This window comes from Podarcis filfolensis (assembly GCF_964270895.1).
Source record: "Podarcis filfolensis genome assembly, chromosome: 7".
NCBI lineage: Eukaryota > Metazoa > Chordata > Lepidosauria > Squamata > Lacertidae > Podarcis > Podarcis filfolensis.
The window spans coordinates 45237976-45265017 of NC_139603.1; the positions used below are offsets into that span (position 1 = coordinate 45237976).

Here is a 27042-nt window from a genome sequence, read left to right on the forward strand (position 1 = left end):
CTGGGTCCGCCTGCCCGCCGGGGTTCCGCCCTTTCTAGCCTCTTCTCCCGCTGATTCCCCTGAGCCTTCTCCCTCCCTCCGGCGGGCTTTAGGAGCTGGTTCCCCATCCGGGTCTCCTGCTGTTCCGCGCGCCTGCACATTTGAACTTGGCGCGCGCGCCCAGCCAGCAACTTTCCTCCTGACCGTTCCACTGCTGCTGTCACTGCTTCCCCCATCGGGGGGGCTAGCTGCAACTGACCTCCCCTCCGTTGGAGGCGTGGTCAGCCCTGACTCCCTCTCTGGAGGAGACACTGCTCCTGACACATGTGACTCCTCCCCCCCACTACGCTCTGGTGGGGAAACTGGTCCTGATCCTCCACTGCTGCTTTGGGGTTCCCCTCTGGCTCCTTGTTTCTGGTGCGTCCCCCCTGGGACCCCCCTTGCCCTGACCATCGGCGCCCCCTTCTGGGAATCTTCTGATTCGCTGGAGAAGCTCATGGAATCTCTCGGGCCACTGTCATACTCCCCTACGCTGCCCTCGGATTCTTCCCCTTCGCTCTCCCAATCCTCTCTCCCCAGTGCTCCTGCTCCTGATTCCCTGACAGGAGTGAACCAAACTAAGGCTGGCAAAACTGAGAGAAATCTAAATGGACAGATTCTCCATCCATAGTTGTACTCTTATCTATTTGGGCACAGGGAAGCTCAACTTCTGGTTTCTACAACATTTCATTCTGCCTTATGTACAGGTCCCATGGTTGAATTGCTTCAGTCTTTGTTAATTTTTTTAAAAAAGATATTTGTTTTATTTCCTCTCTGATCAAAATAATCTAGAGCAAACATACATTAAAACCAGCGATTTTATTGTAAAGTCTACCATCTATAACGATGCTGCTGCTCTAGTACAGAAATCTAATTATACCATTTATTCTGCTTTTGTTTGTTTCCCAACTGCATAAGCCTTTTAAAATTTCACCTATCCTGGCCAAACAACACAACCTTACATTTTTCATTATTAATTTAGAACTTGTTATCTGTGCAGTGATTTGGGAGCCTGTTCAGTTATTGTTGCCAACTGGTCTTGGGGTAGGAGATTAATAATACTGCATTCTCACTTTATAGTAAACAATTATTATCTTTTTAAAATGAGGTGAATGAAATAACACTCCTGTGAAGAAGACTTCAAATAATTTGAAAAATAATATTTCAGTGCTGCTGCACGTTTTTACAACTAGATTGATATTTGAATTAGAGAAACTACAAGCTTTTCTTTCTGATCAGGTGAAAGTACAAAACATAACCTATGTTGATGTAGTCTTAATGTGCTTTTCATATATTAGCTTCCAGAAGCTAAGGAGGGAAAATCTGAAGCTCCAAAAGGTGACCTATCAACAGCCACAAAGGAACAAGTTGAAAGCCGGTATGTTTTAAATAAGTTGTGCTTAGAATGAACAGCTGGACTTTAGAAGAAAAGAATAGAAATTTGCTACTGGGTGATCTGGGAAGGGCTCCTAACTCAGTGAATGTTCTTCACATGTTCTTCATGCAATAGTTTCCAGGTTCAGTTGCTGGCATCTCTATGTGGGGATGGAAGACTCCTGTCAAACACCAGAAAGCTTCTGACAGTGTGGACCAGGGCTAGGGAACCTGTGATCCTCCTAATGTTGTTGGAGTCTAGCTCCCATTAGTCCCTGTCAGCATGTCAGGGATTATGGGATTTGCAGTCCAACAACATCTCGAAGGTCACAGGTTCCACACCCTTGTCATAAACAATTCTGACTTTGATGAACCAATGGCCTGACTTGATATAAAGCAGTTTCTTATGATACTTCATCAATGCAGAACAGAAGTATGACCAGAACTGGTGGGGTGTATGTGTATGCCACACAAAACTAGAATCCAGTTTAAGAAATTATGATGCTGCATAAATGCACCATTTGCTTTGTAAGCTTCAAAATGTTCTGTATTTACGGGAAGCAATTAAAACTAGGATGAAATGAAAAAACATGGCCTGTAGCTATGAAAAATTATCTCTGCCCATTGTCCCAACAGCTAAAATTGTTCAGAAAGGGGAGGTTTTGTCTGACTTGATGACGTGGGAAAATACCTGTGCTAACTGAAAAGATCTGAATACATCAGAGACTGAATATATCTTGTTAAATGTTCATAAATATAGTTATATTGCTTGCATTGTAAGCATGAAATAGTCAGCATGCTGTATACTTACCTTTATTTAGCATAAATCCATCTGTTCTGTCACTAAAATGGGAAACCATTAAGCTTAAAAAACAAAGCACAATCCTGATGATAGGGTTTCCTAGTTTTCTCCCACCCAGTCTAGAAAATGCTTCTCCTTCTCTGAATGGCTTAACGTGCTTTAGAATGCTTGGATCTCTTGAAATAATCTGTGAAATGTGCAACATTTCTTATTGCTTACTGTGCTTATATTGTTTTAGGCCTACAGGTGATGAATCTTCAACAGATGATGAAGGATCCCAGGAACTAAAAGAAACCTTAAAAATAGATTCCACTTCACTTCCAAGCCATGGGAATGCTACATCTTACAAAAAGTCACTTAGATTGTCTTCAGATCAAATTGTAAGTGGTCAAATTCTGTAAACATATTGATGATTTTAAGTAGTTAGGGGGGAAATGACAAGAGTGGTTGAGAGAGAAAAGGGCCCCCTCGCTGAAATTTGTTTCTGTGTTATTATTAATAAACTAGTTCTGTGAACTGTGTTTAGGTCAATTTTTGCAACTCCTAAATAAATCCTCCTGCTCTGGAACACTCCCTTATTTCCATAATTTTGGCTCAGTGTTGCTAAGATTTCTTTGCATCTGGGTCATGCAGAGAGATGATCACATATTATAGCAAACATGAAATCATTGTTTCCCCCTATCCTTTTCTTTCTAAACTGTGTCATGGTCATGGTGGGGGAATCCGTTATCCCTTTCTCAATGGATAGTGGCTTGGTTACACATCACGTAATAAATTGAACCATAGTTCAATGTGGATGAGCAGTGTGTTTGTGCATGGTGCTGACATACTGGATGCTTCACTTCTATCATCCTCCTCCTGTTGCTGCACTGCCAAAAAACTAGTCATGGCCTGCCTTATTGTGTCATCTGGATCCAAGCTCATAGTTTATTTCTCTCCAAACAAACCACTAGTAGTAAGCCAAGAACAGGCCTTGACTACCACTCATGGTTTATTAGGTTTATTATTTGCTTTACTATTTTATATTTTCTACCAGTCACCAAACATAACTCTCATGCTGCTGTAGAAAAGAGGGAAGTTTTAACTGCAGCAGAAGCTTATCTACAATGCACAGACTGGTTAAATGCAGATTTCAGTAAGTTGTGCCATTCAGATGAACTCTTACTTCATTCCCCAAATTTACGAATGCATTTCATGTAATGGGATGACAGCGTCTTTGCTTCCACCTTGGTGTGGAACCATGGTTCACAATCTAGTCTAGAGTAGGCAAACTTTGCTATCAGTTGTTACATTGTGTTACATTGTATCCAATCCTGTACGCTGACTACATGATCAGTGGTAACATGCTTTCTTCATTACATCTGGCTTATCTAATTTGTAGGCAAAGCTGGTATCTACTCTATATACTGCTGCATTTTAAAAAATAATCCAGAGTTGATGAAATTCAGTGCACTATCTATATTAGGTAAAGGTAAAGGAGCCCTGGACAGTTAAGTCCAATCAAATTTGACTATGGGGTGCGATTCTCACCTCTGCTTTTCAGGCCAAGGAAGGTGGCGTTTGTCTGCAGCTTTTCTGGGTCATGTATCCAGCGTGACTAAACCGCTTCTGGCGCACGGAACACCGTGACAAGTGCCAGAGTGTACGGAAATGCCATTTACCTTCCCATTGCAGTGGTACTTATCTGTCACGCTGGTATGCTTTTGAACTGCTAGGTTGGCAGGAGGTGGGACAGAGCAATGGGAGCTCATCCCATTGTGCAAATTTGAACTGCTAACCTTACCATCAGCAAGTCCAAAGAGGGTTGGTGGTTTAGACCACAGTGCCACCCGCATCCTATCTTTATTAACATTAGCATTAAAATGTAAAATATTTTGGCAGAGAAATACAATATCTTTTTGGGTTAATATATTATTGTGTTTCTTTAATTTAAAGGAAAAACTGAAGCTAAGAGATGGCCCCAATGATGTTGTGTTCAGCATTACAACCCAGTATCAAGGAACTTGCCGTTGTGCGGGGACAATATATCTGTGGAACTGGAATGACAAAATAATTATTTCAGATATTGATGGAACAATAACCAAGTAAGCTGTAGTGTAGTTTTACCTCTATTAAATCACTGCACCAGTGTGTTCAAAATCTATTTGTGTCTGATGAACACTACTCAGCGACTTGGTTCTGAAAACCAATGCTTTTCCTTAAATCCTGGTAAGAAGTAGGGAAAAGTAAATTAGGAATTCAGCTTTCTGACACCTGGTAAGAGCCAGATGATATGGACTACAACTCCCATCATAATATCTGTGCTGTCCAGGACTGATGTGAGTTGTAGTCCAAAATATTTGGACTGCTCCTGGTTTAAGAAGGCTGACTTACTTACTAAAGAGAGGTAGTCTTTGAGTTGTTGCGAATATTTCTTTGTTTAAAGAAATAATTATACACTGTCATGTCATAAAATGTGGTTTACATCAATTAAACACAAAGCTGTACAATAAAAAAATACAAAAAAGTTTTAAACAGGCATCAATTAGCTACTATTGAATTATGTACAGTGGTACCTCAGGTTAAGAACTTAATTCGTTCTGGAGGTCTGTTCTTAACCTGAAACTGTTCTTAACCTGAAGCACCACTTTAGCTAATGGGGCTTCCCGCTGCCACCACACCACTGCGGTACGATTTCTGTTCTCATCCTGAAGCAAAGTTCTTAACCCGAGGTACTATTTCTGAGTTAGCAGAGTCTGTAACCTGAAGCGTATGTAACCTGAGGTACCACTGTATTGTTAAATTGCCTGCATAGGCTTGGCAGAATAGAAAGGTTTTCAGCAAGTATTTAAAAATTGGCACAGAAAAAACTCTGGAGGGGCTTTTAATACCTAATGTAGAAAGCATCAATTCACACTCTTGCTTCTATTTCTAACCCTTGTTCCTGGTTTAGGTCTGATGCTTTAGGCCAGATCCTGCCACAGCTTGGCAAAGACTGGACACATCAGGGTATTGCAAAGCTCTATCATTCCATTAATGAGTAAGTACCTTGCTTGTAAAAGTTGCGAAACATAGGAATAATTGATTATGCTAATTCAACTAACAACTAAAGTTCTAAAGTTTTGAATTCTTGCACAACACTTTTCACTTTTAACCAAAGGTGCATTTCATGATCCTGTATATTCTGTATTTGTATTCTCATTGCCTTCCTATTTAGAAGTTTCATTTCAAACTCAAATAACAGAGGAATTAAAATACAGAAGTTAGACATGTGACATGAGGCAAATGTAGGCCAATTCAGCACATTATCATTATTTTCTTCAGTATGCTGCAAACCCCTAGCGTTCATGAGCAGAGCTTGTGGTGCACAAAAAAGACCAAAGGAAACTTCAGTCAAATGACTCCAGAGGAAAGGTTCCAGCTTCCTCTTTCTCCTCATGTCAGCCAAAAAGAAATGGGCATGCCTCTAAGTGGCTGCTACTGCTGAAATTTGTGGGATTGAGCAGCAGCAACAACATTGTCCATCTTCAGATTTTCTGCCTTCCATTTCTCATAGCCACCTGCATGTTCTAGTAGTGGAGGCAGAAGCAGCCTGCCCATGGACTTTCTCTTTTGTGCATCCCTTCTTCGCCCTGTGACAGCTACTGCTGGTATCAAAGAGGGCCCCTCTGCTGACTTGTGTGCTCCTGGAAGCATACTACTAGCATCACTAGCAGATTAAGGCTGTACCAAAAAGATGGACTCAAGTCTAGGATCCTGGTTCATATTGAAGTACTATGAGTTGTGGTGGTAGTGGCAAAGCAGATTACATATAGAAGGAGTAGGAGAAGTAGCAGCAGTAGCACAAGGGGCCACACCCTATGGACAGACTACCAGCTGGAGGATATGGAATAATAAGTGGAAGTCAAGCAAGTAGATGAATACCGCAGAAAGGGGGATATGGAAAAGTGAAAGCCTATGGCAGCAACATCAAAAGCTTCAAGGTCTATCTGTTTTTGAGGGAGACTAAAACAGCCCAATCTTAATGTGTGTATACAGTGGGCGTTGTTTCCAAGTAAGAGTTGCAGCCTAAATGCTTCAGGGAGTGTGGGGAAGAGAATAAAAGTTGAATTAGTAACCAGAGTTTTGAGAAGTTGGAACCATGTAAAGATTCAAAACCAGTTCAAACCATTTTTGTAGAGAACATTAAATACACTTGAAAGTGTTGTTGTTTTGTTGTACTTTGTCTTTTACCATTACATTTTCCAGGCACACCTGTCCCCTGCTGAAAGCAGGGCTTGCAGTGGATCATTACCACCTGCAAAGCCATGCCTCTTTGCCCAGTTTGATTTCATATCATGTGGACAAAGGAAATGGGTCACAGGACATCGCAGTGCCTCACCCATTTGCCAAAGTTGGCCCTCAGGTGGTGGGGAAGGTTGCCAGCTGGCTCCAGTATCCCACCCCTGGAATATAGTCTTAAAGATGTCTGCACTGGCGCATTAGTTTCTGATGTGACCTTGGGTCAACACACCCTTCTCCCTTCCAGTTGCTTAAATGCTTTATAAAACATGAATAGCTGCCTTCTCTTTTTCAATTCAGTATGATCTGACTGTGATTTCTTGGTGTGAATGGTCTACTACATCAAGAGAGATCTTCCTAATCTAGAATTTCCTTCTTAGGAATGGCTACAAGTTTCTGTACTGCTCTGCTCGTGCCATTGGAATGGCAGACATGACAAGAGGGTACTTGCACTGGGTTAATGACAAAGGAACGATCTTGCCCAGGGGTCCCTTGATGTTGTCTCCTAGCAGTTTGTTCTCTGCTTTTCATAGGTATGTAAGCAAAAACACCCTAACAGTCTTTGTAAGGGGTGAATTTTGAAATATAACTTAAGAAGCTGAGTGAAACAAGTGTTTTTGTCATCATTTATGGTACCTTGCTTTTTATCATAGCACAATCTGTGATGGACGTAAATTGAAACTTCTAAATATTTCACTTGTATACAGTCAACATGGGACTTTGTAGTATTAAAAGCCTATATATTTGATAGAACTGGAGTGGTCCACTGATGCACACCCCTTGTTTGCTAGACCTTAGTCTGATCTTATAAGAAAGTCACTATATTCTATTGAAGTGAGTGGCAATTTTTCACTTTATGTCAGAGAACGTGAAGGGATGATGCAGTCAGGGCACCATTGCAGCAGAGTTTAAAAGCTGCTTTTGACCTTCCCTTTTACTACACTGCAGAAATTGCTGCTAGCTTCTGTAGACTGTATCTGTGTTTAGCCTAGTTCATAATGGGTTTTCTGCCCCCCTGTGCAGGAATAAATAAGTAGGTGGATTGAATATGAACATATGAAGCTGATTTGTACTGAGCCTGACCATTAGTTCATCTATCTCAGTATTTTGTACTCTGACTAGCAGCAGCTCCCCAGGGAATCAGACAGAGGTTCTTTCAACACCTTCCAGATTCTTTAATTGAGAATACCAATAATTATACTTGGGATTTTTCACATACATACGCTCTGCCACTGAGCCCCTTCTTCCAAATGAATATGTTAAACTGTACCGTCTTTACAGCTTCATTGCAAGGCAAAAGCTGGCACATGGCAACAGCATTTCAGGAGGAGGCAATAGCTATAGTTGCACTGATTTAGATCAGTGCCTAGCTGTCTTCATATATTGTTTTGTTTTCATCTGTTTAAATGACCTTTTTAGGAAGAGCAGAACTAAACTTTATAACTTTGTTAAGAACCTGGACAATATTTTTCTAAGGTATTGTCTTAGGCCACAGAAAATATCTGATTTTTTTTTAATGTTTTGCCCCCAGGGAAGTGATAGAAAAGAAACCAGAGAAATTCAAAATTGAGTGTTTAAATGATATCAAGAACTTATTTTCTCCATGTGAACAACCCTTCTATGCTGCTTTTGGAAACAGACCTAATGTAAGTCTGCACCATCCAACAATTAGTTAAAATGTTCTGCTGTTTTACATGAATATGCTAAATGCACAAATAGTTCTTGAAACTTAGGAAGGAGTTTGAGATGATTTTTCACGTATCTCTAAATGGGTTTCGGAATGAGTACATGCATATGAATTTTGTAATGTGACATTTTCTCAATTAAAAAAATGGCACTATGGCCTCTAGTCTAAAATGTAGTTGTGTTGACTGCAGGATGTGTATGCTTACATGCAAGTTGGAGTTCCAGACTGCAGAATATTCACAGTCAACCCAAAGGGTGAACTAATCCAGGAACAAACAAAGGGAAACAAATCTTCGTAAGTATAGGGTTTTTAAAAGCAGTGGGAAGAATAATTGTTGAATTGATTTGGGTAACCATGCTGCCTAGTATGTGCAATTTTAGAAAAGTGCCTAAAATCATGACTATCTGCCAGTGTATTAAATGATTTGACTATGGGCAGAAGTCAGTTGTGGAGGTGATTAAACCTGGCAAGGTTTATATCCCATTAAACACGCCCAGAATCAGACAAGCATTGATTTTTAGCACTGCTGTTTGGCTGTATTAAGCCTTCAATCCTATAGATGTTTACCTGTAAGTCCCACTGAATTTGGTGGTCTTGCTTCTGAATAGGCATGTACAGGATTGCACTGTATAACAAGTATAATGAGTAACCTTTCCTATTTATTTTTGCATACAGGTATTACAGGCTGAGTGAACTAGTAGAACATGTGTTTCCACTTCTTAATAAAGAACAGAGCTCTGCTTTTGTATGCCCAGAATTCAGCTCCTTCTGCTATTGGAGAGAACAGCTTCCTGAAGTGAACATAGAAGACTTAGCTTGAACAGCACTGATCACAGAGAACCTCCTTCCGCAGAGGCTCCTTTATCCTTTGGTACCATGTGTCTTATTAAATACAGGAAGCGCCAAAGGTTTGGCATAAGCAAATGAAATGCAAGGCTGATCTCTTTTTGTTCTTTTAAGATGTCCTTACTGTTTGATTTAAGGCATTAGAAAGATAGCAATCCTTTGAAATAGCAGACCATCCAGAGGATAGAGGACAGAAAATGAAAATTTAGTTGCAGGTTTGCATCTTCATATATACAAACCACAGTGGATGTGTGATATGTTATGTATGTTAGCCTCCTTGATATATCATCTTAAAGGAAAAGAGAAAAAAGTATGTAAAATTGATAGCAGAGATTTAATAGGCCCACTATAGGAATTATATTTAGTACTTAAACCAGCACTTAGGCTGTTTGAGATACAATGTCTCTCTCATTATTAATTTCTTTAAAAATATCTTAAGGATTCATGAGTTCATGTGTAGTGGTCACTCTGTTTTGCTACACCGTTAAAGAACCGAGGATTGTAGTGGAAATGGTACTTCTATTACCCACTCATGGTTGTGTTGCCTTTAAAAACAAACAAACAAACAACTACTATACAGTGATTGGGGCTGTCTGAGATGCTTTTTCTTTCTTGCAGCAATTTTGCTTCCCTAAGCTGCTATGTGAAATTAGAATTCTAAAGAACAGTAAGAACATCTTTGCTGCAAACAGCTGACATCTCTTAATTGCACTTAGCATGGGTACTGTATAGATCAGCAGGCAACAGATTCAGAAAATATTCAGGGATAAACTCTTGTTTTATAAAAGAAGGTAATGTATATAGTCAGTCTTTAAAACTGGAACTACTATTAATGCCTTTCCAGAACTCTGTATCAGGGTTTTTCAGTTTTGATAAAAGTGGCACAGGACAAGGGCATCCAAGTGAGAAATACTGTGTGTGTCAGGTACAAAATGTTACTTCTGTTTAGACATTTAGTATCTTAGCTCCACAGTGGATCCAAAAGCAATCGAGGTCCTGATTTAAGTAGCCAGTTGTCTTACATTCTTTCACCTATTTCTATCCAACCCCTGACACAAAAATGATAGTTGATTAAAACGTCTATAAGCAAAAACATTCCAAATCCCTGCCAGGTTAGTCTAGTATGCCATAAACCAACTCAAACTGAAAAAGTTAACATTTTTGAATCATCATATAACTTGAAGCTAGGTCAGTCCTTAAGAACTGAAATGCTGACTAGTGCTTTCCTGGTCACCCAAAGTATCCATGTAAACGTATCAAAACTGTATTCTCTGCCAGGTATGAACTACTAAATTTAATCTGCAGGTTTCTTACCGGTGCTGGTTTTATGTTGTCAACTATGGTAGCAGCATTTAAGGACTAGACGTCGTGCACTCAATAAAATCTTTATCAGACTTATCGAGGAGTTTCACAACTAGTAATTTGCTCCTTTTGACTTTGTACAGGGAAAACATTTGAGACTAATTAGATCAGTTAAATAGATCAGTACAGTAGATGTAACCTTAGAAAAATGTTGGGGCTTGAAATTTCTAACTAAACAGTGATTGGGCTCTATATTGTCATGTGGTATGTGGTTTGAAACTATTTTTCAATCAGATATCTTAAAGTAATAGAATACCTAAATTTCCACACACAAGGAAGTACAAGTTATAGCTCTAGTAAAGAAAAGCCTACTGTACTGGATAAAATTCACTCCAACATTTAGCACTTGTTCATTTTCATATTATACGGTATTCTGTAAAGCACTCTGAAAATTTGAAATATCCTAGATTAAATTTCAATTTGAGTTGAATGTTTGTTTCACATTATGCTCTTAATCTTTTTTTTCCCCTCTCCCTCTTTATTCTGAGGTACGGTACATTATTTCACATTTGCAGTAATAGGTTATCTTGCTCCTCATAAGGCATCAGTACTGTTAACTGGAGTGAATAATTCTGACAGTGTTTGGAGTGGAGATCTGTGTGCTGCTTTTGAATATTAAGAATTTCCAAAACTTCTGGAAGAATTCCCTTTTGCTTAATGCTGAAGAGTACTCTTGAGTCACCTTGATCCAAACACTTCCTTCATTTGAACAAAATATGCACTTCTTAAAATGATATACTATTGTTTTCTATCTCTTGGTCTCAATTTGAATAGCGCTATGCAGACCATTACATGATGAGTTTGGATTTTACCTCAGTGACTCCAGAGCTGCTCATTGGTAGATGGTGCCCAATATAGCTATCTGCTAGAGGTAATTTTTAATCTGTTTCCTTGCTGTACTGGAAATGGATGGTTTGGAACTGGTATTGGGAAACAACGCTTGTACTAAATCTATTTCAGATCAGCACAAGTTTCTTAGTTCTTTCCATGAAAGAGATATACATTTGTGTTTATGAACAAAGAACCTTTTAAAGGCTGTTTTTGAATATGCATTTCCTTTTACTTTGGAAGTGTATTGAACAGCTTATGCTGCACCTCTCAAATCATTTACCTGGAATTTGTCATATAAAATGAATACAAGTAAAGTAAGGAGCTGGGAAATCAAAGCCTGCAAGTAATGCATGGATAAATAAGGCAATCTCTGCTTGTTTATGCAAGAAAACAGTTGTTTTCTCTTGCAGTGTAAAGGTTCTAGATCTCTTGTGTCCTTTTGTTAAGACTAGTATTTGGAGGAGAGAATGTGTGTGTAAATGCAAAAATAGTCTCTATTAAGCAGGGTAAATGGGATCCTTGAAAAACAGTACTCCGCTATCCATATACTTTTTCAAGAATTGTGCCCTCATCTGGAAAAATACCACATAGCTCAGCATTGGAAACTTCTAAATGCATTCAATTTATGCAAATATGACTGTGATGCAAGCTGGTAACTGAAGTGCAAGATCTCTCAAGTCTTTAAAGCAACTAATATGTAAGACAGATATATTAGAACTGATACCTTTGCGATAAGGCTTTCATCAGCAAAACTTTTGACACCTTTTTTAGAGAGCGAGAGAATCTACATTGTGGTTGGTTCTGAATGCAAGATTGGAGATAATTCTTCAGTACATTCTATTTAATTGTGTTATAACCAGTTTTTTCTTTGATATACCTTTATTCACTTATTAATCATTGAACATCCCAGTACAGTGTTTTTTTTTTGTAAAGACTGGTCTGTTAGGAAAAAATGTCCACTGTGCTGTGTTAATAAAATTTACAATAAAACCTCACTACATGTGTTATCTTTATACATTTGAAATTATTCCCTGTGGCGCTCAGAACGGCCTGCAGCCTAATCACAGAAATTCCATTCAGTACAATATAGGAAAAAGTTACCTTGGGTGTAGAGGAGAATAAACACGGATGAGACAGTCAGCTGAAAAAGCCTGTAGTTATGTTCATTTTGGGCTCTACCTGAAAGTAGGCTGAAAAGGTTTTGGGTTACCATAGAAGTGATGTGTATCTTTGAGAAATGCAATTTCCATAAAAGTTACTTTTTTTGCTGCAGAACTGGGGCTGGTGACACTCCTCCATGGTGGCTAAATGCAGTTGGGGGTTGGGGCAAAATTTCTGCCAACTACAATAAAGCACTAGATTTTTACTGTGACTGCCTCTTCTGGAGACATGAGGGAGACCTTCAGTAAAGGCAAGACCCATTGTTTACTGAAGGGCTCCTGGCCATTCCCACAGAAGAGCAGCAGTCTTCTATTAAGTATGAGTAGACAGGACTAAGACTACAGTACACAAAACTGTATCTGCACTATCTGCAATAAAGAAACTCCAGTCATAACCTACAGAACAAGTACATGTAGCGCCATCTTCAGTATTTTAGGGTAGGCTACAAGTTTGTAATAACTTGGATGAACTGTGAAGAGGCAAGACAAGAAGAGAAATTTCACAAGCCTCATGAGGGATGTTCTTTCCTTGGCTGCAGGAATTCCTAGCACCATTAGTAGATTACCAAGTACAGAAAAAGGAGGGTGTGGCCTATTTGGCTGGGTGTCTTTGCTTTTTAGTATATAGTCTGCTGCAAAAACAAACACATAAGGGAGTGATGCTATTTAGACCATGTTGTATTATGCCTGTTCTCAACTTCCACTTTTCCCAGATGAAAGCTTTTAGGACATTAAAGTAGTATCAAGTGAAAGTGGCTTTTATGACATCAGATACTTACAAGAACCTAATTCTGTGTGAACCTCGTACTTCTAGCATAGTACTTCAAATATCACCTTTTTCCTGAATTTACTCTGTGGCCTTGGGGTCCATTCCCCCTATCTAAAATATGATGACAACGTGATTTACAAGATTGTTAGAACAAGTTAATGCACATGAAATGCTTTGAAGACTAGAAAGTGAAATACAAAAGTTATTGCTACAACCACTGCTATAATTTTCAACAGCTAGTTCAAACTTAAGTGAAAAGGACCTCCTTTCAGCATTTTAAGGATAATGCATGAAAGCAAGATAGTTTCACAAGGATAATTTTTAAATTTATTTAACTAGCTTCAATGACTCAGGATTGCAATTATAAAGTCTCTCTTTCAAAAGTTAATAAACAGTGCATAATTTACTTTGAACATATTTCAGTGATACCCCCATAGTAACTACTGTTCCTTTGTAGGATGTTTAAATGTCCATAATCTAAAAGAAAGTCAACTGAGGGAAAGAAAATATAGTCATGTAAAGATTGCACTTAAAACAGAAGTATTGAAGGTGATGAAAAAAAAAAGAGGAATAAAATATTAAAGCTTCACCATTTATTAATTACTCCCCTCTATGCATGAGAAAGGGAAGGATATAGAAACACCCCACTGAATGTGGAGTATATTTCATCAAAGTCTGTGTAGGCCAGCTTGCCCCCAGTAACTACAATGCTTACTTCAGCTCCAGCTTTGAGGTGAAGAACAAGATGGAAAGCCCCTGTTCCACCACAAGTTCGTTTCCCTGATCGCGGTCGGTGGTGTTCGAGCAGCTCCCTCCTGTAGCCAGCTGTGTGGAGCTGAGCAATGCTTGCATTGGAAACTGACAGTACAGCTTCTACGTATTCATCTCTCTCTGGAGCTAGAACAGCTGTGATCAGATAACGACCTTCATAGGGAGATGTAAAGACGCCTGCAACGAAGACGCACATTAATCAAAACACACGTGTACAGTTGGCCCAAGTCCAATTCCTACCGCTTTACCAAATAACACAAGTATGTCAGTACACTAACTGGGAGGAAATAAAGGGCATTTAATTTGAACGTGTCATATTTTATTTGGCATGACAACGAAGAGGAGTTCTTCACATAAAATTCCTCTTATGAACTCATTCTCCCTTAGCTCCTGCACATGCTTATTATACATTTTTATCCACTGAGCTGATTGTGATTTCACTTCAGTTCCCCAATGCATAGGAAAGAATGCAATGGTGTCTGCTGTTAGACAGTTCTCCAACATCTTTCATTTCTGCCACTTGTATTTGTGACTTTTTGGGGGGAAGACAGCATGCTCAAGGACTAAATATTCGGTAGATTAAAAGAAATGGATGTTAGCAATGGAGTTAATACCAGCCTCAGCAGCTTGAGAGATCTGAAAAATGTATCAGTAGTGTCTGCTCTCACACTAACTTGGGCAGGAAGGGAACCTCCTATTAAGTTGCTTTATATAAGCAGGTACAAGTTGAGAAAATATTGGAATGCATTTAAATTCTACAGAATTTAAAATTATATTTAAAAAACATTCAATAGATACTGCCCTCATTTCCCTTTATCAGTTATGAACCTTTCAATACCTGTTTTAGGGTTATAATGGTTTCCATCATTTACAAGCACTTTGTTGAAATGTACCACACCCACATCATTAGGGAAAGGCTTCTGAGTGAGACCAGCAGAGAATGACACCGGTGAAGTAACAGCTGCTCCTAGAATGAAGAAGTGATCATAATTTAGACACATAATGCAGCATTACAAGTGCTTTAGCTGGTCTTATACACTAAGTTCTCCCCATGCCCTTAATTGAATAAAAACAAAACAAGCACACCTTTTGCAGTTTCACCACTGTTAGGAAAAGTGTAACTAGAAGAGGACCTTTAGTCGTCCTATCATCTACAAAGTGAATAGCAATATTATCCCTATCTCATTCAGCAACAAATGTTTAGACAACACTGTCTTAGTTCTACATCACCAAAAGTGTGTGGAATGAATAAACACAATGGATATATCTATATGCTTTACATACCACATACCAATTATGCCAAAAGAGATTACCACCACATGAAGATGGCCTTCATGGCTTTGGGCTTCTCCAAGAAGGCCCAATGCAGAGAGTACTTGGCCAATCTACAGATCACAACCACCACATGGAGGCTACTGCAACATGCTCCATTTCACAACTGCTAAGGGTTAAGTGTGTTGCATAACACAAACTTGCTAAATAGACTGCTTTCATTGCAAATCTTCGATTTTGGTCCCATGTGCTGGCACAATGAAAGTGACTATTCCTTATAAGTAACTAAGTTCAAAGTGGACAAGCAGTTGTTGCAATCCATCTAAGAGTAATATATGTACAATTCTTCTACTTCATCCACCTAGCAGAGCGGTGTAGTGCATGCAGAGCCTGCTTAGAAAAACAGTCATTGTAGGGAATGGTGTGGATGGATTCTGTGGGTTAAACCACAGAGCCTAGGACTTGCCGATCAGAAGGTCAGCAGTTCGAATCCCCGCGGCGGGGTGAGCTCCCATTGCTCGGTCCCTGCTCCTGCCAACCTAGCAGTTCGAAAGCACGTCAAAGTGCAAGTAGATAAATAGGTAGCGCTCCGGCGGGAAGGTAAACGGCGTTTCCATGCGCTGCTCTGGTTCGCCAGAAGCGGCTTAGTCATGCTGGCCACATGACCTGGAAGCTGTACACCGGCTCCCTTGGCCAATAAAGCGAGATGAGTGCCGCAACCCCAGAGTCAGCCACGACTGGACCTAACGGTCAGGAGTCCCTTTACCTTTACTTTACCCAGTCCTTCCCACTGAACTACTTTTCTAAATAGTATCTGCATATTCCCATGCAGCAACTGTTCTATACACACATTCAAAAGTGGTGTTTTAATTAACTTTTACTTACCTCCAGTTTAACATTTTTGTAGCTATTTCCTTTTATTCTTCAATTTGTGATTGTATGGAATTGACATGGCTTTCAGCTAGTACAATAAACGTACCGTATTTGATTGATTTCTTATTCAAACAGTGTGTCCTTCTACATAGTAGCTGCTCCTTTCTGGGCCCCGCAAACCTATTGTCCCTGGGAGGGCATGGAACAGGACCAGTAGGGAGGGGACATAGCCTGGGAAGGGTCCCAAGAGCCAGACAGAGGCCTGGAGGGGCACATTTGGCCTCCAGACTTGGAGTTCCTCACCCCTGCTTAACAGGCTGCAGAACCACACCTCCAACTGCAGTCAGATAAATTTTCAGGTAACTATTACAGAATTTGTATATACACACTATATAACCTTTTAAGATGTTGATACAATAGACTGCCAACTGATGCAAAGCAAACAATGAAGCTCACCATTACCTTAATTTCAATTATTTCAGTGGCGCCACATAACAGCCTAATATGAGAAAGCTAACTTTATCCAAGTGTTAGCAGCAGTGCTATGCTCTCTGTAGTCACCTGCACACAGTCGGGTCTGGAACATGTCAACAATCAATTACTTTAAACAGTTTAAGATGACAGTAGAATAGTTTCTGATCTTTAGCTGAAGGAAGGGCTCTGGTTAGCGAAGTATCTCCGTGCCTAGCCTTGCATGAAGATTGAAGGTAATAAACTAATAGATACAAATTCTTGGATCTGTGTGCATGGCACAATGTATGGATCCAATGCCAGCACTCAGCCATATGTTGAAGCATGTGTTTCACTCATGATACACCTTGTTTCCCCAGACAGCATGCTGACATTTGCCCATTTTCAGCATCAGCCTTTGTGTTCCTACTTGGGTAGGATACCTGAGAGAGGAGAATATAACAAGCTTTCCTTTGTAAACAGAGGGAAAGCGTCAAGGAGGTATTTAAAGATCCTCTCTGCTTGTTTAATTAGTTAATAGCCTTTGACATGCATCTTGTGAACTGCCCTGAGAACTATGGATGAAGGGCTGTATACAAATTACTAAATAATAATCTCTAGGTGTCAGGGACAGGCAGGAATCTGAAGGGTGAACAGAGGAGGCAGCGGGGCAGGAGGATGATTCAGGGAAAGTAGTTTATAAGTTTCAGGTTTTGAAACTATACTAGAAGAAATAGTTTCTTAGTTAATATTTCAGGAAATAACTGTCATCTGAAATAGTATTTATGCTATAAACTGCTTTAGTAAATGCCACCAAGCAAGTTATGGGAATTAGCAAAAAGAAAAGAAAAAAAATCTGAAAACGTGGGATTACCTTGTTCAGTTGTAGAGGGAGGCCGTGGAAGTTTTGGATAACCTACAAACAAGTATGGAAAAGATGTGTATTTCAAGCAAATTTACAGTCTCTAATAATGAAACACCCCTCCTGTCAAATGTGATTAATTCCAGTACCACCAGCATCTGTACTATAGTACTTAGTAACTTCTGCATCTGCATTTCTCAGAATTTTTGGAGTGGTCCTTTTGAAACCAGTAGCATTATAGTAGACTACCAGTAAGTGGTTTAATTACTGCTATTTAAATGAAGGATTTAGAGGGCCATGACCTGGCACATTCTCATTTCCTTCCTGCATGTTTTAGTGAAGAAAGGAATATACATAGTGGCTCCTGCTACTATCTATACAATGTTGGTGGGAAGCAGCAATATTGCAGATAGGAATGGCTGATATCCTTCACTGCAGTGGTGTGCAATGTTAGCAAATCACTCCTCCGAGGCTGCATTATGTGATTGGTGTAATTCACATGACTGAGAAGAAGTGTGAGAACCAGATACAGTCCTATCTGCATGTACTATGTAATGTACTTTCACTTTTACTAGTTGCCTGCCTGTTCTCTCTTGGAGCTGAATGAGAGAGAGCCATGATTCTGTGTCTGTATATAGTATAAATAAATACATAGTTTGGATCTAAGGATGGTTCGTTCTTCTTGCTGCGCTATGCCAGAAGATTAGCGTGCATCTTTCATCTGGAAGATGTGACTGAAGGGCACACTGGAACGAAGGAACGTGCCATTCCACAGTTGTGCTTACCAGGAGGACACTCGGAAAGGTCAGTGGGACTGAGGGGGCCTCTGGGCAACCCCAAAGCATCGTAAATCCCAACATGCAAAGGGAAGGAGCATTGGATTCCCCAGGTATGTTGGTATGGAACAGTCATATTTTTTACACAGAACATCTGATCACCGGATTCTGAATAAATATGCATATTTTATCAATGACAAGAAACAACAAGTAACTCAGAGATAATCTGCTCACCTGGTGCTCCAGCAGACCCTTCGGAAACCAGCATGTTATTCTGGCCATTTTGGCCATTTTTGCTTTTTTTCCGTCCTTTTTCCGACATTAAAACTGTACCAGGAGGTCCTGCCTGTCCAGTTACCATAAATATCCCACTTGACCCAGGCAAGGAAGGTTTTGATCCTGCTTTAAATCCTGGTGATGATGGCCGTAGAGGTGTCCTGGAATCTGGTGGCTGAAGAGGTATTCCTTGCAATGGTGGTTGTACGATTATTTGTGGATCTGATGGTTTCAAAGGTATTCTTAGTTCTGGAATCTGTAGGTGTATTCTTGGCTGTGATGGCTGCACATGTTCCCCTGGTTGTGGCTGTAGTGGTGTCCTTGGCTGTGATGGTGCTGGATGTGTTCCTGACCGAGATGGTTGTAATGGTTTTCTTGGATCTGGTGGTGGCAGGGGAATCTTTTCTTGTTGTTTCCTTGGTAGTAATACTGCTGGATTTTCAGCTAAAGGTTTGTAGAGGGAAGAAAATGGACCAATCAGAAGTTTTGGCTAACTTGGCTTGAATAATATTTGAATATATGATTATAAGAATGGCAAAGCCTCTCCTCTTCCGCGAGGGGAGGAGCTGCGAGCAGGACTCGCTTCCCGCGCTTTGCAGGGGGGCGTGGTTGGGCCCCCTGAGTCACAGGGGGTCCCGGGCCTGCATCACACCCTCAGCCGGCCAATCCAGCTAGCTGGGGGGCATGGTTTGCCGCATTTAAGCAGTCATGGGCCGTGCGCTCTGCCTGTTTTGTTCCTACATGCACGGAACAAACCATCACAACTTTGTAAGGTTTGGCGGTCCAGCACTGGAAAATGTGTTGTGTGTTGGAGGAGAGGTTGTGGCCATCACCTACCCCTCCCTTTGAAGGGTATTCCGTTAAAGAAATCTGGTGGTCGTGGTTCCTGTCCGAAGCCCAGGTGGTGACTAGGGCCATGGCATGACCCTCCGGTGACTCTAGGGGAAAGCTTCCAGTTGATTTGCATCAACAACCTCTTCCTACAGGTTGTTAACCCTGTCTTGTTTTTGCAGACACAGGGCTAAGGACATATCTTTCCCGATTTAACATTTCTTTCTATTTTTGAATTCAGATTGTCTAACTAGGGCCTTGCAAAGCTGGGAATATGGCCAAGCTTTTCAGCAACCTTTGCCTCTACCTAGCAGACCATGAGCAAGCTCCCTCAAAATCGTAGGCCTATGCCAATTGGCCCAGCTCCCGCCCCAGTTCTTGCCTGTTTCTAACCATATAATATACTTGTCATTGTTGTATAAGTTCACAGATGGTTTTGTGGGAAGCATATACAAGGATTAAAAGCTGTTACATATAGAACATCATATCATGATCCATACTGCTTTAGAGCTTAGGGCTATGAGAGGCAGAGCTAAGCAAAAACATGGGTATGTTTTGCTTTGCTTTCTCCATTGCCAGCAAAGGGGAAGCCCCACTTTTATTACATAAGACTTGCTAGATGATCACAGCCAAATAATACGTCAGCAGTGCTCAGTGGGATTTATAAAGCAGTTTAGGTTGATAAATATTAGTATGTTTACCATTTTAAAAATGCATAATGCACTCTGGGGACTTAAAAAAAAGCTACTTAAGTGCTGAAGGGAAATTACTGCTGCACTGACTGCACTGAAAGATATTAGTTCGTATTCTAACATATATGCAGTTGCTGCAGGGTTATCTTGAATATGACAAAGGAAAATTATGAAAGAAATAGTTCACTGAGATACGAGAAGTGAACAAATCAAATGAGCAAGCTGTTTCCATGTGATCCTAGTAATTGGCCTACCCAAAATGCTTGTCAGGACCAGCTTCCATAGCACAGTTGCCGGGACTGATAGCTCCTGCTTCCTACTTCCCCCTAAGTCCAGCGAGAGGGAGCCCTTGCTTGTTGTTCTGCCACATGCATAGGTCCTTGTGTCCTTGGGGATAAAGGGGAAGGGGAGCCAAATGCAGTAGGACAGGCAATCCTATAGAAGGTACAACTGCAATATATACTAGTAACTGCAGATGGTGGGGAAACAGGTCTGCTAAACCAGCCTCGCTTAGCCTTGGTTCTTGGATTACAAAATAACAGTAATCACCCTATTTCCACTGCTTTTCCCCCCTGGGGGGACGCAGAGGTACGCACAGCCCTAAACATTTTGTGAATCTAAGTTTAGCCTCATTGATGGGCAGTATTTCAATATGATTAGGAAAATGAGAGTACCCCTAAACATTTTTTAAGAAAACGAGCACTGCCTATTTCACTGAGTTACTAGCAGGGATGAATGTGAAGACCTTTAGAAAAAACAATTATTAATAACATTATAAACAGAGCAAGTGTTATTTAGGATAATCTATGTGAATGTTGCCTAGGCAGTGCAAAATTTCACATAGAAAAAAAAAATCCTACAGCTCCCACTGCCCTCAGGACATTCGCTATTTAAAAAAATGGGCACCCTATCAAACAATACTGTTGTATCTTCTATAGTATAAATAATTGTGCTGATAGATGTGTTAGCTAAAGTATTACTATATTTAGCAGGCTGAGTGAACTCTACAGTTATGAGAGAATACAGAGATATGAGTGGAAATACATTTCTGCACCATTCTGTTCTGCTTATCTGAGGCAGATAAACTATGTTGACATTGTAAGTGTCATTGCTGAATTTAGCAATATTCTGATAAGGTGGTGCTCCAAATGCCCTATTTCCAAGGAAAGTGACAGCAAGAAGAGCCTGCAACCATCCCATTATCCCAACATGTTTTATTTAAGGTAACACAATACTTCAAATTGTGTGGCCAAATTATGCGGCCTTTCAACATCATAGGGTTTTAATGACAGGAGAAGGCATACCATAACAAATTTCCATTCTGCACATCTCTTAAGATACAGATTCCATCCTGTGGGTGCCCCTGACAATGCTACATTCTCTTGGCTCTTTGGCACAGAATATTCTACATCCTTTTTGACAACCAACAAAATGGAAGCAGCAATTGCCAATGTTCACTTCATTATCCCACATCCAGTGAATGTGATCAAAAGATATATAACTCCCCACCCCCAATTTGAATTGCATCTCCTTTGCATTGCAATGATGTGGAATAACAGAATTAATTACTTAAAATTTCACCATAGTGGACAGTGAGACAAATAATGTGGTTTTGTAAGAAGCCATACTGCAGTGCAGCAGAAAAAGTGCTGCATGGGATGAATATATGGTGGAATAGAAATTGATGCCTTCTTATACCTGAGCTGACAAAGCCTCCTGTTACTAGGACTGGTATGAAGGTCACCCACTCAGCCAATCTAGTTCAACCACAAGCATAATTTGCAGCACACTTTGCTCCCCCCCCCCGACAGTAATATACAGAAGGTACACAACTTACATGGTGGTTATATTCTGGCAGAGGGCCTTCTCGGTAGTGGCACCCGCCCTGTGGAACGCCCTCCCATCAGATGTCAAAGAGATAAACAACTACCTGACATTTAGAAGACATCTGAAGGCAGCCCTGTTTAGGGAAGCTTTTAATGTGTGACATTTTAATGTATTTTTAATCTTTGTTGGAAGTAGCCCAGAGTGGGTGGGGAAACCCAGCCAGATGGGCAGGGTACAAATAATAAATTATTATTATTATTATTAATAATAATAATACTGATGATCACACCTAAGGCCAAAATCGAGTATAGTCAAAACCCACTGGGCTGAAGGATGCGTGGGACTGCCAAAGTCATTCTTCCCAGAACACTGCCACCTGAACTATGAGACTCTTAATCTCAGGGTCATGGGTGGGTGAAAGTTTCCTACAATTTAGGGGGTTGGACTAGACGACCCTCATGGTCTCTTCCAACTCTACAAGTCTGTGATTCTGTAAGGTGTCATCACCTCCTTTAGCAGGCTATAATGTAGCTTTCTTTTTGTTTAGTTATAGCACTTTGATTCTTGAAATGTTTTTTAGCTTTGTTTCAATTCACAAAGGAAAAAAGCTAAGTGCAATTTACTTCTGCATCTGCTTGACTGAATATCCCCACCCCCACCCCGAATCACAGAATTGTAGGGTTGGAAGAGACCCTAAAGGCTATCCAGTCCAACCTCCTCCAATGCAGGAATCTCAGTGAGATATTCTGTTCAGAGTATGCTGTGAATACAGAAGTGGCATAGAGGGTCAGAGCTTTTTCACAGAAGCTCAGAGAATTATTCTAGATACAGTGGTACCTTGGGTTAAGAACTTCGTTCTGGAGGTCCATTCTTAAGCTGAAACTGTTCTTAACCTGAAGCACCACTTTAGCTAATGGGGCCTCCCATTGCCGCCGCTGCACGATTTCTGTTCTCATCCTGAAGCAAAGTTCTTAACCCGAGGTACTATTTCTGGGTTAGCGGAGTCTGGAACTTGTAACCTGAACCGTCTGTAACCCAGGGTACCACTGTATATAATAATGCTAAGCAAATGAAGTTCATATACCAAATCAGCTTTTAACTGCCGTCTGTCAGCTAATCATTGGCTGAGTTACTGAAGTGTCACAAAAGTCTTCACAGATACTCTAACTGCTAATGAGCAAGAGTAATTCATAGAATGTAAGAAGCTAGCCTGTCAACATGTGTTGCACTCAAATACTCAAACACACATATTGCACTAATTACGAAGACCACACACATTTGTAAGTAAATTCCTTTCCCTTTAAATGCAAATATATGCATTTCCCTGCATTTCCCCCAGTCTTCATTTACATGTCTTTTAAAAAGACAAGACACAAATATATATGGACAAACACACACATTCTTATTTGATAGCATATGCCTATAGCGCAAAATAGTTTGTAAGAAGCAGCCATGCTAATCTTCACTGCCTAATCCCAGTGTAAAGATAACAGTGACCCTAAAGAAGGCAAGTTTTCATTTGACACTTTGAACTCTAACAGATAGTCAAAATACATGTTCCTTGCATCATTTGTGAACAGTGCACTGCATTGAAACTGGTGTTTTTCTGCAAAATATATGGAAATGGTGACTGAAACGTGTTTCCATGTAATTTGCCAAGAAAAGCAGCAATTGAAAACATTCTTGTGACATTCACTACTGATGCAGGCCTTATGTATTTCATACTCAGAGTGTTTTTATTTAAAAACAAAAGGAAGCTCTACCTACCTCAGTATAGCTGGTGGAAAGGAAACTAGATTGTTTGGACTAGGGGAATACATAACTCAGAGCCAAGGGCTAAGAGGGAGCTGTGTGTTGTTGACAGCTAAGAAGGAAGGGGACATAGAGTGCTAAAAATGGGGGCTGTGAACTCAGAAGCTGAGGGACGCTAAATTACTGCTTTGAATTAAACACAATAATAAGTACTAAGTATTCTTTATAAGAAAAGAACTATAATGCTGTTAGATAGAAACACAATAATACTTTTTATATTATCTAGCTATGCTTTCTTAAAGTATCCATCTAGGGTGATCACTCATGCATTACCAAAAAAAGAGAAATTACAATAGGGAAGATGTGCAAAGAAATTTCGTATGCTAACAAATTTTAATGCAATACCTCTCATTAAACCAGGCTTCAACCAAACAACCCTTAAATAGAGGTTTGCCACCTGAAAAATGTGGCACAAAGCTACCTTATCTCTATCACTGTACCCATATAATTTAACTCTTTTTAAATTCTTCTCAATGAGAAAAAAAGGCAATGAAAGATCTAGATGGAATCAGATGGTTCATTGTTCCAAAGAAAAGTGTAAGAGTCAGCTTGTTTGGTGTGGTTCACCATAAATATTCCACACATGGATGTCCATGTGCTAATACTTTGCAGTACCTGATGTTTTGGCCTTTTTGGCCTCTGATACTGAGTTGCTTTATATCAGGGACTGCTTTTTTTAAGATCTAAAAATAGTGATAAAGGAACCACCATTTGGACAAAGCATGTGTTAGTAATCCAGACAGCAAGGGCAAAATTCATCCCAGGTGTCACTCCACTGTAGTTAACTCAGTAAATTAAAAGGGTACATTTAGGACAGTCTCTGTCTAACTCTTTTTTGGATAAATTATAAAGCAGGGACTTTTCTCCACAGCCTGAAAAACAGCTGGAAAGGCGAACTGCACTTAGATCATTGTTGCATTTGAAAATAGAATATCCCCAGGGCACCATCTTTTTCAGCAGTGTTCATAGTTCTTTATTTACTATTGGCAACTTAAAATGATGACACCAAAGGAGGCAACATGCCAAGTAACGTCATGCTTTGCTTTCTGGTCAGATGCCAGGCCATGAGATAAGCTACCTTCAGATTTAAACCTCTGTTTCTTGGTCCACAACTTTTATTAATGTGATGAGGTATGCGAGGTACAAAGAAAACTGTGCTAAAATCAAAATTGTTGACTTTTTGTGTGTGTGAAAAAATATGATTTCCTTTAAGAAGAAACTAGAACAGGGGACAAAACTAAAAGCTAGTGATTCACCCATTCTATTTATACAAAATATAGAAGATTAATGACTTGAGTTAGCAACAGTTAATCCAAAACCTATGCACCACATCAGCAAAGCATATACCATGCTTTGCAAGAGAAAATCTCTAACATGCAAAAGAAACAATTCAGGCACACATTTATCCATAAAACCTTGTCCCACTATACTGCCTTAAAAAACCCAAAAACCTCTAGCCCAGGGGTACCCAACACAGTGCCATCCAGATGTTGGCCTTCAGCTGACCACTGACCATGCTGACTAGGGCTGATGAGTGTTATAGTCCAACAACATCTGGAGGGGACCACACTGGCTACTCCTCCAACAGACTGCAGAATTTCACAGCCATCTTACCTTCTGTTCCTAATTAAATATTCTTTTTCATTATGATTATCAGTGGTTTCATCAGATTCTACACTTTGGTTCATGCAAAGCAGGGATACTAGGAAGTCTAAGTTAGTAATAAAACTAAAATCTGTAACAGTACTAGGCAATCAGCCAATTGTAATTTTATCATCCATCAAAGTTCAATCTCCATCCATTCCCAGCATTACTGATGAATTCAATAAAGAGAGCATAAAGGAAAAGGTAACAGCAGTAGGACTCTAGACTTAGGCTCCTCTAATGCAGTCCTATTTGCAGAAGGAACACCAAGATGCATTGATGGCTTTCCTAATTTTCTCTACCTCAATTGTAGCCCATTTCATTTGCTATCAGAACAGCATGGGAGACACTCCTGTTATGGTTGGATCATGGCCCTCTGGTAACTCCTGCAACCATTTTGCATGGGGTTCCATTCCTGGCCCCCATGAACGTCACTGGAGTGCACATAAGTCTGTTCTGCCCTGTTACACCCTTTCCCGCCCTGTCCTGACCTCTTCCAGGTCCAAAAGGACCTATGAGTCACATGCCAATTGGTTATGCATAAAATGGTTGCCACATATACCATGTAATTCAGGTGAATGTCACCATTACGTCTACCCTTTGCCTTTACTATATTGGACACAACTCTACATGCTGCTTTATGGCCCAGGCATGATCAGAAGATAACATAAATACCTTTATTGTGCTGTGAATCCCTGCTGGTATTAGTATTTTACCAATTTAAGATGGCCTCATTGCAATTTTGTGTTGTGAGCTACTGGAGAAGTTGACAGTAAGTTTGATCCTAGGACAAAATTGCTCATCATGAGTAGGCTCTGACATTCTAATGCTGTTGGAGGATGTCCATAATGCACTGAATATTCTTTCTGTGTCCAAGCAAGCACCCCACTACCTTTCAGGGAAGCACTGAATAAGTTAAGAACCAAATAAGGATTTGGCCCATGGCTTATACAGCAACAACCCATCAACATACATCTGGACTGACTCATTAAAAATGTCCTTGGCTCCATGTTGCTTAAAGTAAAAACTCATGCCAAAGCTAGAATATTCTTGGCTGCAAATTAGCACACCTTTTCCCTGCTTAAATTTCCAACTGGAATATATTATTTAACAGGTTTTGTTTGATAATCAGTACGAAAATTATTATCAAAGGAAGACAATTATGGTTTGAGCCTGCCAAACTGAAGTGCAAACATTTAAGTCATATAATACGTTGTCAGATATTTTCATAAACCTATGCTTGAGGTTAAAACTAACCTATGTAAGATTAAAGGTTGCCCATTGCCCATTCAGATGCAGTTTATTGCAGCCATATACTGAACGCTTCAGTTTGACTTAATGATATTCAGACACAGAGAACAATCTGCTTTGTTTTTCAAGTTGATTCCCAAGGTGACAGACACAAACTCACATATACACAAGTAGGACAAGATCCATTGGTCTTTAAGGTGCCACAATACACTTTGTCATTTTTGCTGCTAACATGGTTACCGCTCTGAAAAACTTTATCAGAGATTTCCTAGTACAGTTCGTTTATTAGTACTCCAAGAATCCTTCCTCAATTTTCAGTATCAGCTGTCATTTCATCTCAAAACTTTCTGAAACTTATTTGCTTTGTAAGTCTGAAATCCTTTGCACACTAACTGGCACAAGCATCATTTAATGTAGTAGGCTTTCATTCAAAGCAAACAGCATGCACCTATTGGGCTGGATGTTTCCTTGTAGTCATATATACTTGGAAAGGAAAACTACAAATGTAGACCCTACACTTCTGAGCTTGAGTTGGGTAGCAATTCTGTCCAGGCAAGTAGCAGATCAACATCTCACATAATGTACTACACCACTTC

At 40.0% G+C, this 27042-nt stretch overlaps 2 protein-coding genes across 3 annotated transcripts in view; one reads left to right on the top strand and one right to left on the bottom strand.

Annotated features, from left to right (window-relative positions):
- Positions 1 to 12175, top strand: part of LPIN2 (lipin 2) — a 42205-nt gene extending 30030 nt beyond the window's left edge. Inside the window, exons 13-20 of the mRNA XM_083622573.1 lie at positions 1317 to 1396; positions 2433 to 2574; positions 4130 to 4278; positions 5127 to 5213; positions 6835 to 6987; positions 7986 to 8100; positions 8332 to 8435; positions 8817 to 12175. Of these exons, the coding sequence (XP_083478699.1) occupies positions 1317 to 1396; positions 2433 to 2574; positions 4130 to 4278; positions 5127 to 5213; positions 6835 to 6987; positions 7986 to 8100; positions 8332 to 8435; positions 8817 to 8961 (975 nt within the window). The 3' untranslated portion in view covers positions 8962 to 12175. The remainder of the gene's footprint in view (positions 1 to 1316; positions 1397 to 2432; positions 2575 to 4129; positions 4279 to 5126; positions 5214 to 6834; positions 6988 to 7985; positions 8101 to 8331; positions 8436 to 8816) is intronic.
- A 1238-nt stretch (positions 12176 to 13413) lies between these two features.
- The window catches only part of EMILIN2 (elastin microfibril interfacer 2), a 32883-nt gene continuing 19254 nt past the window's right edge, over positions 13414 to 27042 (bottom strand). Inside the window, exons 5-8 of one of the 2 annotated variants that reach the window (XR_014550125.1) lie at positions 18348 to 18833; positions 15919 to 17391; positions 14719 to 15586; positions 13414 to 14057 (exon numbers count right to left, since the gene is read on the bottom strand). Coding sequence is in view for 1 of the 2 variants with exons in the window: in XM_083622549.1 (XP_083478675.1) it covers positions 13720 to 14057; positions 14719 to 14847; positions 17350 to 17391; positions 18348 to 18833 (995 nt within the window). In the remaining variant the exon portion in view is untranslated. The remainder of the gene's footprint in view (positions 14058 to 14718; positions 15587 to 15918; positions 17392 to 18347; positions 18834 to 27042) is intronic. The other variant, XM_083622549.1, reaches the window with a different exon arrangement.